Raw genomic sequence first — 10265 nt, 5'->3', positions numbered from 1 at the left:
TCCCTAAGCTTTAATGCCTTTTCTTAGGGGCACTCACCTTTTGTTTATTTTTGGTTTAAGCATTAGATACCTTTTTACCTGCACGCTGCCCTCCCTCCCCCGTCTGCATAAAGTGATCACGACAAACCATGTTCCCAACATCTACAAAGCAATTACCTACCGGCTGCCACCTACTGATATTGAGGAGAATAACAAGGTTACTCTGCCGAGCTCTAGACCGCGCCGACGCTCAACAACAACACATTATTTGCGTATTATAATTACTGGTTTGCAAAAAATAATTTTTAAACCAAATAGGTGAAACTACATATATGTATCTCACGGCACAGTGGTTTGAAAACACTGACTTACTGTATATCGTTTTGGGAGTGTGAAAATACATAAAGTGGAGTGCAATTTATTTACGTGACAGCAACCTTTTCCAGAGAATATGTTTATTAAGTTAAAGTATACGCTCTCAGTACACACACACACACACACACACACACACACACACACACACACACACAATAAACAGTGTCTTACATAATCTCAATACATCTGAAATGAGAGAAGAAGAAAAAAAAAGACAGAGCATCCAAAATCCAAGCTGGTGGTTTGTGGGCATCCTGCTTGTGTTCATCTGTTGTAGAACTGCGAGGTGACCCAGGCCAGCCCCCACTTCAGATTGGTGAGCATGAACTTCAGCGCTTTGGTCCACTGCTCCTCGGAGTTGAACTGAGTCTTGATGGAGTAGGAGCCGCCGCTGCCGCCCGTGTCCTCGATCTTGCCTTTCTCCACGTCCATCCTGAGACAGGGACATCTCTAGTCATCACCATGTGAGTGTGTGTTTTGTGGCAATGCTTACTTAATGGGGACATCACTCTGTTTACAAAGTCACCTTTAGGGGACCTCTGATGGTATGGGGACAAAAAAAAACAGGTCCCCTAAAGGGAAACCTTTTTAAATGATAGTCAGATCCATTCTGAAGATGCCCAAGTGATTTTTAAGCTTTGGCCCATAAAACATGTTTACTGGTTAGTTTGAGTGTTTTCCCATATGAAATATGAACGCCATTAAAAAAAAAAGAAGCAGAAATCAGCCCCTTAAATCAGGGGTAGGGAACCTGTGGCTCTTTTGAGGACTGCATCTGGCTCTCAGATAAATCTTAGCTGACATTGCTTAACACGGTAAGTAATGAGTAATTCCGCTGGTAATCACGGTGTTAAAAAATAGCGTTCAAAATATAAAACATTCTCATGCATTTTAATCCATGCATCCGTTTTCTACCGCACCTGTTCAAAAAGTCACATTAATGGTAAGAAGTATTTTATTCATTATTGGTTAGCTTCAGAATGTTGGTCCTACTTAAAAATGCACACATTTAGTTGTATTCAGTGTTAAAAATGGTAAATGGGTAATACTTGTACAGCGCTTTTCTACCTTCAAGGTACTCAAAGTGCTTTGACACTATTTCCACATCCACACACTGATGGCATGCGCTGCCATGCAAGGCCCTAACCACGACCCATCAGGAGCAAGGGTGAAGTGTCTTGCCCAAGGACACAACGGATGTGACTAGGTTGGTAGAAGGTGGGGATCGAACCAGGAACCCTCAGGTTGCTGGCACGGCCACTCTCCCAACTGCGCCACGCCGTCCCCTAAATGCACGCATTTAGTTGTATTCAGTGTTAAAAAAATATTAAATGGCTCTCACTGGAATACATTTTAAAAATATTTGGCTTTCATGGCTCTCTCAGCCAAAAAGGTTCCCGACCCCTGCCTTAAGTCATCCAGCAGCAAGGAAATTATAAAACGATCTTGCTGAATAGACAATATTCCATCTTCATCATCTGTTTTATGCAATGCAATCGCCTTTTCTTTCTCACAAAGTTTTGTGCGCAATGGTGCCATTTTGCACATGTTTTCTAGAATATAAACACAGAACCTTGGCCGAAGAACTGTTTTAGTCTCAGAGCGTTCAATCGTTCGGAACTGGACTGCTTGGTTTGTCTTGGAAGACGTTTCACCGCTCATCCAAGTAGGCTTCAGACCTGGGGCCGTATTTATCAAGCGTGTTAGAGTGCCATTTTACACTTAAGTCCTGAGAATTTGCGAAATTTAGTCCTACTCTCAAACTTAAGAATAAAAGCTATTTATCAACTTTCTTAAGTCTAAGAATCACTCCTACTCTCCACGGTATTTAAGAGACCTTCAGAGGTGTCCTAAGTGGTTAGGAGTTGCCAGCGGGGGATGGCACTGAGGCGAGAGAGACGTGTGCGAACGTTCAGGGAGCGGAAGGAGGTCCTGGCTTTGTTTGATGACGAGCAGCTGATTAAACGGTATCGTTTAGACAGAGCGGGTATTATTTATATATATATATATATATATTATATATATTATTATATATAGAGCCACCCACACCAGTTTCAAATTAGTTGCCTAATTAATGAATTGGAAAGAAAAGAAACATTTATTTTTGATTCATTGCCAATATTGTTTGTTTGTTTTGTATTATTTTGTAGTTTATTGTCAAAATATACACTCCCATTGTCCACTTAAATATTTCTAAGATATTTATTTATTCTTAGACAAGGGATTCCCTTCCGTGATTGGTCATTTCTATGGACACAGAAATGACGTCACCTAAAATGCCGTTTACGGCACATAGTAATGTCGTAATTCAGCTCTGAGTGTGACACTTAAGATTCAGTCCTACACTTCGCTGAAAGTGTGAGTAAGACGCTTGATAACTGACTTTTAAGTGCAGCTTTCAGCGAAGAATTTCTTTACTCATAAGTCAACTCTTAGCAGACTTCTTAGGAGTAATTCTAAGAAGCTTGATAAATACGGCCCCTGGGTTAGATCTGGTCTAATCTAAATCTATGAGCACAAACTGATGAAGCCTACTCGGATGAGCAGCAGAAACCTCTTCTAAGACAAACCAAGCAGTCCAGTTGCGAACGATTGAACGCCCTGAGATGACAACGACTTGGACAAATGAGAACCTTCATAGGCGTGGACTGTTTTAGTCTTGATAAATCACTTTGCGAGCACTAAATGATTATATTTGTATCTCCTCCCAGTATTGTAGCGTCCTTCATCATTGCGCAAAGTCGGCCATCAGGAACGAGGACAAGAGGTTGCACTGATTCTTCATTAAGGTGAGTTTATGCGTGCGTGATATTTTTGTAGTAAATGTTGTTATACCCCGACTTAAACAAGTTGAAAAACTTATTCGGGTGTTACCATTTAGGGGTCAATTGTACAGAATATGTACTGTACTGTGCAATCTACTAATAAAAGTTTCAATCAATCAATCAATCACCCATAAACTAATAATTGTTCTTGAGGTTACATTATTATATCGGTCCTTGGGCTCAAAAAGATGGGCGACCACTGCTATAGGGGATCTTTGACTTGTGCTGATATCCTCATCTAACCTGTACGGGAGACAGAAGCCAGTGTCGCCTTTTTCCACCTCTTCTTTAAACTGCTGCACGCAGTCCAGGAAGGCCACCATGGCGTGGTCAAATTTATTGTCCCAGAAGAACCTGAGGCCACCAGAACAGTACAGTGGAAGCTCCTGCAGAAACAAATGGCGAGAATGAGAACGTGAGCCTGAACGGTGAATTTTGAACGGCTTATAATGACCTTTGCCTTATCGGTCAGCGACTCCAGGTATGAATGGTTTCCATAAGGGACCAGGCGATATCTGTGGAGTTCAGGTAACGTTAGTACAATCAAACACAAGACTTCTATCCAATATGGATTCGAAGTAACATTGTCAGCGAGGTATTAATGACGAATTCATGGTTATGGTTTGAAGTGGTGGCACCTCTGGAAACGCAGCCCCATTTTGTTGGCCAGAGCGTGCAGCAGCAGCACCGTCTGGCCCCAGGCGGCGTTTATCTCGTTCCACTCCACAGGAACGCTGGGAAGTCGACCCAGACGGAAGTTGTTGATGGTTCCGAACTGGCCACTGTGCCTGGACAGGTAGAAACAATTGAGACATACAATTATGTACAGTATGAACAGTGGTCAGGAAATAGATCATGTGTGAGGATGCGGAGGTACCACACATTTATTTTGAACTAAATTCTCTGGTCCAGGGGAACATTTGCAGAGAGTTAAGTCTTGGCTTCTTCCTCACTACGTAGAAATAAAAAACAGAAGCACTACACTATGTTTGGCAACCGTCCTCTACATCAGTGGTCCCCAACCACCGTCCGTGGATCGATTGGTACCGGGCCGCACAAGAAATAATTAAAAAAAAAAAAAATTTTTATTTTTTAATTTTATTTTTTAAATTAAATCAACATAAAAAACACAAGATACACTTACAATTAGTGCACCAACCCAAACCTTCCTCCCTCATTCACACTCATTCGCACAAAAGGGTTGTTTCTTTCTGTTATTAATATTTCTGGTTTCTGGTACACTCCCCACGGTTAGTATTACCATTTTAAATAGAAATGATCGTAAAACCGTGATTGATAATACTTTGACAAACAACTCGCAGACAGGTGACATTACTCATTTACTGGAGACGCAAGCTACCACTAATATAACATGACCTATTAATATTTTCTCCATTAAAAAAACAACATTTCCTAGTCCAAACATATTGTTGTCTGAGCCACTAAGATACAGTAGTTTAAAACCTAGAGGCTGTGCTCTCTTAGAACAAAGTGATCGATCAGTACGCAAAGGAATGACAACAGGAAGTGTATTTGCGTGACATCACATTAACCGGACGTTTTAAAAAATATAAAACTTTTACAAATTCAAACAGAATGATAAATACAAATAATATGGCTCTTAAAGGCCTACTGAAACCCACTACTACCGACCACGCAGTCTGATAGTTTATATATCAATGATGAAATCTTAACATTGCAACACATGCCAATACGGCCGGGTTAACTTACAAAGTGCAATTTTAAATTTCCCGCTAAACTTCCGGTTGAAAACTCCTTCGGATGATGACGTATGCGCGTGACGTAGCCAGTGAAACAGAGGTATGGGTCCGCCATTGAAGCCAATACAAATTAGCTCTGTTTTCATCTCATTATTCCACAGTATTCTGGACATCTGTGTTGGTGAATCTGTTGCAATTTGTTCATTGCATTATGGAGAAAGAAGCTGAGCAAGCAAAGAAGAAAGTTGTCGGTGCGAAGCGGAGTATTTTGCGAGGGAAGTCAGCAACACAACACTGCCGGCGTTTCATTGTTTACATTCCCGAAAGATGCAGTCAAGATCGAAGAACTCGGACAACAGAGACTCTTACCAGGAGGACTTTGACTTCGATACACAGACGCCTGTAGAGAACTGGGACAACACAGACTCTTACCAGGATTACTTTGATTTGGATACACAGACGCAGACGCGGTACCGTGAGTACGCAGCTGCGCTTCCAAACATTTGATCGCTTGCCCGTACGTGCGTGTCACGTACGTAACTTTGGGTAAATATATAATCTTTATGAACCTTGGGTTAGGTGAACGGTCCTTTGGGCTGAGTGATTGTGTGTGTTGTGCAGGTGTTTGAATTGTATTGGCGGGTTATATGGACGGGAGCTAGGAGTTAGCATAGCAAACACGTAGGTGTTTTTATGCGGGATTAATTTGTGGCATATTAAATATAAGCCTGGTTGTGTTGTGGCTAATAGAGTATATATATGTCTTGTGTTTATTTACTGTTGTAGTCATTCCCAGCTGAATATCAGGTCCCACCCGCCTCTCACAGCATCTTCCCTATCTGAATCGCTTCCACTCCCCACTAGTCCTTCACTTGCACTTTCCTCATCCACAAATCTTTCATCCTCGCTCAAATTAATGGGGAAATCGTCGCTTTCTCGGTCCGAATCGCTCTCACTTCTTACCGCCATCACTGTAAACAATAGGGAACTTTGCGGAAATGTTCAACTGACTACGTCACGCTACTTCCGGTAGGGGCAAGGCTTTTTTTTGTCAGATACCAAAAGTTGCGATCTTTATCGTCGTTGTTCTTTACTAAATCCTTTCAGCAAAAATATGGCAATATCGCGAAATGATCAAGTATGACACATAGAATAGATCTGCTATCCCCGTTTAAATTTTAAAAAATAATTTCAGTAGGCCTTTAAGTAGCCAGAACAATATTTGTATTCAACATATTTCTGCAATGAAAGTACATTGTGGCTATTTACTCATTGTATTTTTGTGTATGAGGACTTTTTCAGCACATTCAACAATACCGTGCTATGAAATTGTTATATTGTTACATCCCTGCTGTACTTACCAGATGTGAAAAGTGGCGTTGAAGACGTTGGTTTTCTTGAGTCGATCCAGTTGAATCTGGCAGTAACGCATCTGGTTGTCGACGCTCTTCAGCTCGTCATCCAGCTCCAGCTGTTGACGTTTAAACTCGCTGTACTCCTTTTGGTACCTAAAACAACACACGCGCGCGACAAATCTAACTTTCTGACCACGTGTCACGTTATAAACGTTCCTACTCACTGCAGCTCTTCTGTTTCCAGCTGCTGAGACTGCACGCGGCTTTGGGCCAACTCCTGGGCCACAGAAGCTCTCTGCTCCTCCACGGCCTCCAGCTCCTGGACCAAAGACGCCTCCTCATCCTTCAGCTGCTGCAGCTCCGTCAGCAGCGTCTCCTCGTCCTCCACCTGCAGCTGAGACAGCAGCTCCAGACATTGTCTGAGGACGACATATTAAAGTCCACATTAAGTCACCTGCAAAGGTAACCACCTTATTGTGAATTGAAGTCATTTTACCACATTAAAAACACAGAGTAAACAAACTAGAAAATAACTAATATATGCAGTTAAATATAACTGAAGTATAGTATACACAATGCAAAATTTAATTAAGTTAATTGTTATTGTTGAAATTCAGTAATAAAGCAAAATTATACAAATCAAAATAGATACAAATAAATACGTAACTGTAAAATATTAGAAGTACTGAAATAAAACAATTAACATCTGAATCTCGATCTAATTTATTCTTATTAAATACCAATTTATAATTTTCAAAAATATGTTTTTAGGCCATCTCTGGCTTACTCGCTGCACGTGTACGTCATACGACAGCAGCCAAGAGGATCTTTTGTAACCTGTAAACTGTTTTGAAAAGCATTTATCATAATAGTTATACCAAATAATATTCTGCGAGAATCGGTTTGAATCAGAGAATCGAGTTGAATTGAGAATCAATTCAGAATCAACACCCGAAGGATCTATATTGAATCCAATCATGAGTTGTTTTTTCAGAGGGCTTTATGGGCGGAATAGTGTACTTCCATTAGCTGCATTGTTAGCCACTTCGTACCTGACGTCTTTTACGAATTAGAATACATGAAAAAAAACGTGTTGTTTTACATGGGGATTGTGAATGATAGGCAAAATTCTGAAAAATAGTGCAGGTCCCCATTAACGTCCAAACACAGAAATTATCCCAAAAAACATTAAAACAAAAAAGAAATGCGGAAAATGCAGAAATTAAAAATGCTTATTTTTTTAAAATATGAAATCGAGACAATTATTTAGCTTGTAACATAATAAAAAGTACAATAAACTAATTAAAAAAGTTACAACTAAATATAACTATACAATATACAACATTTAATTCAGTACACTCAAATATTAACTAAAACCACTCATTTATCTAAACAGGTAGTAAGTTAGTGATAGAAATATACACAACTAAATATAATAAACTATTAAATATAAAAACAAGAAAATATACTAAAATCAGTCAGTATTACTGCATTTATATTTAAATATGATACAAATCAGATACATTTTAAATAAATTAACCCTTTTAAAAATTACTTTTTGTTAACTATTTTAAAGTATAGAATAGAATAGAATGGACTTTAATGTCATTATATGTGCATATAACGAGATTAAGGACTCCAACTTAAGGTGCGGTAGAGGGAACAAATATGGGATAAAAATAAATTACACAAGAGGTAATTAAGATAAAACTAAGAATTGAAATAAACAGACTACTATCCAATAAAAATAATAAGCAATACTGTACAATATACAAAATACTGTACAATATACAGAGCAAGACAAGAGTATTTTGCTGGTAGCTTAGTATTTTGTGTTTTAAAATTAAATTCACACACTTTAACTGTGTCAAACTTGTTGACATGAAATTATTGATAAAAACGATACATTCATTAGAAAAATGTTAATATACTTTAAAAAAATCTGGAATGAAACATAAATTTAGGCACTCTTTATGTACCACAAAAAAAGAGACTGTTGAGCTCACTTGTAATTCTGACATTCATTCTCCGTGATGTTGAGCTGTGTGTCCAGGTTGTCCAACAGCGTGTCGGTGCATTCCTCACACAGCGGGTGGTCCACGTCCGTCTGACCGGACATGATATCAAACAGGTCACTTGTCACCTAGAATGGACACATAAAATCAACACCTAATCGCCTGTTCACTCCTGTGTTTTATTGCGTAAAAAGACGCTATATACTTTCAGTCTGCGGCTTAGATTTTCCATGGTGCCTCCGTCTGACGCATCTCCTATCAGTGTGAAGCTGTTGGCGCTCTCTGTGGACATCATCCTGCTGAGAAAGCCAAGATGTAAACGTCCATCCATTCATTTTGTGGAATGATTTGGTGGTTTAAGTGCTCACCGTGCAGGTGGGATGTATTTCCTGGACACCCCATCTTGCTTGTTTTCTACAAAGGTCTCCTGCAGTCAAGATAATACAATATTTTTAAGCTGGATTCAATGTCCTTTATAACTTTTAATTGTTTTATTCACCTCTGTTGTTGTCTCTCCTTCACTGCTGTCTGTCTGCTTGCTGGGAGTGACAGTCACCAAAGGAGCTGAGGGGAACATGCACAAGCGTCACATGATAATATATGTTGCAGATTTATCAAACATAAGTATTGTTTGTTCAAAGGCATACCAATAAGTTCGTGGATGGTGACCCTGTCCAGCACGTTGAAGGAAGTGTCCAACTTAAGAGGCTGGCAGCAGCGTTGACACACGAAGCTAACCTGCATTGTTGTGCTCGACGTCTTGGAGCCCTCCATCATTCGCTAGCAATAAAACAATAAATAGTTCTGCATGAATCAAATACCGCAGCCACTAAATATGTGATTTGATTATACTTTTCACTTGCTAGTTTACGTGTTTGCTACCCCCAACTCAGCTAGCGGCTACATGCTAGTTAAAGAGCAGCGTCGTTAAAAATGTACGGTTACCTTAGGTAAAGCGTCCAAAGTCCACTCTGGTGACCGTTACTTCATAATACATATGACAAAGTCACTTTTGGAAATGAGAAATACATCTCAAGTTAATAGAAAAATGACAACTAAATAGTGCGTGCCTCGTACTTCTTTACTTCCGTATTGATGTTTACGTTTTTTTTCTTCGTTTGAACAGAACAAAACAAGAATACAACATTGCCTCCTAATGGTTGATGAAATACTATTGGAAATTGTTTTTTCCCCAAAATTGAATGGCAAAATTAAAGTTGGAGACAGGTTAAATATGATTGTACATACATGATCTATTTATAATAAAATATGCACACACACACACACACACACACACACACATATATATATATATATATATATATATATATATATATATATATATATATATATATATATATATATATATGTATGTATGTATGTATGTATGTATGTATGTATGTATGTATGTATGTATGTATGTATGTATGTATATATGTATATATATATATGTATGTATGTATGTATGTATGTATGTATATATATATATGTATATATATATATATATGTATATATATATATGTATATATATATATGTATATATATATATATATATTTATATATATATATACACACACACACACATGCATTCCTTAGTATTTATTTTTATTTTTTATTGTATTTATTTTATAAACCTTTATTTATAATATGAACATTTACATACAATCAAGAAATAATAATAAACAAAAGAAGTACAGAAACAGTACAAAACAGCGCCAGGGGGTTGTAAAGTTTGTAAACTCAATAAAGTAACTAAAATAGAATGCAAAATATATATATGTAACAAAATTAGAAATGTCCGATAAATGCTTTAAAATGTAATATCGGAAATTATCGGTATTGGGTTGTTTTTTTTAATCAACATAAAAAACACAAGTTACACTTACAATTAGTGCACCAACCCAAAAAACCTCCCTCCCCCATTTACACTCATTCACACTCATTCGCACAAAAGGGTTGTTTCTTTCTGTTATTAATATTCTGGATCCTACATTA

General features: G+C 38.3%; 1 protein-coding gene across 2 annotated transcripts; it reads right to left on the bottom strand.

Moving 5' to 3' along the window:
- Positions 1 to 434: 434 nt before the first annotated feature.
- becn1 (beclin 1, autophagy related) lies at positions 435 to 9388 on the bottom strand. Of its 2 annotated transcripts, none has more exons than XM_062054848.1 (12): positions 9216 to 9388; positions 8918 to 9050; positions 8770 to 8834; positions 8639 to 8697; positions 8476 to 8569; positions 8262 to 8398; positions 6480 to 6674; positions 6262 to 6408; positions 3818 to 3967; positions 3634 to 3694; positions 3423 to 3565; positions 435 to 787 (listed from the first exon to the last, which is right to left on the bottom strand). In XM_062054848.1, the coding sequence occupies exons 2-12, from the start codon at positions 9045 to 9047 to the stop codon at positions 619 to 621; spliced, it is 1350 nt and encodes a 449-aa protein (XP_061910832.1). In that variant the 5' UTR covers positions 9048 to 9050; positions 9216 to 9388; the 3' UTR covers positions 435 to 618. The 2 variants fall into 2 exon arrangements, with proteins under 2 accessions (XP_061910832.1, XP_061910833.1); XM_062054849.1 differs by having other exon boundaries at positions 8476 to 8566.
- Between the last annotated feature and the right edge of the window lie 877 nt (positions 9389 to 10265).

Source organism: Entelurus aequoreus, linkage group LG08 (genome assembly GCF_033978785.1).
Source record: "Entelurus aequoreus isolate RoL-2023_Sb linkage group LG08, RoL_Eaeq_v1.1, whole genome shotgun sequence".
NCBI lineage: Eukaryota > Metazoa > Chordata > Actinopteri > Syngnathiformes > Syngnathidae > Entelurus > Entelurus aequoreus.
Note: the sequence above shows the minus strand (reverse complement) of the source record. Positions and strands in the feature narration are given on the sequence as shown.

Bases quoted from the DNA above. Each gene is read 5' to 3' on its own strand.
- becn1 (XM_062054848.1), bottom strand. From the start codon at position 9,047: ATGATGGAGGGCTCCAAGACGTCGAGCACAACAATGCAGGTTAGCTTC. The intron at 8,835-8,917 runs GTATGCCTTTGA...TGTTCCCCTCAG, and splicing joins CACCATCCACGAACTTATTG to CTCCTTTGGTGACTGTCACT. The intron at 6,675-8,261 runs GTGAGCTCAACA...TGTCGTCCTCAG, and splicing joins AATGAATGTCAGAATTACAA to ACAATGTCTGGAGCTGCTGT.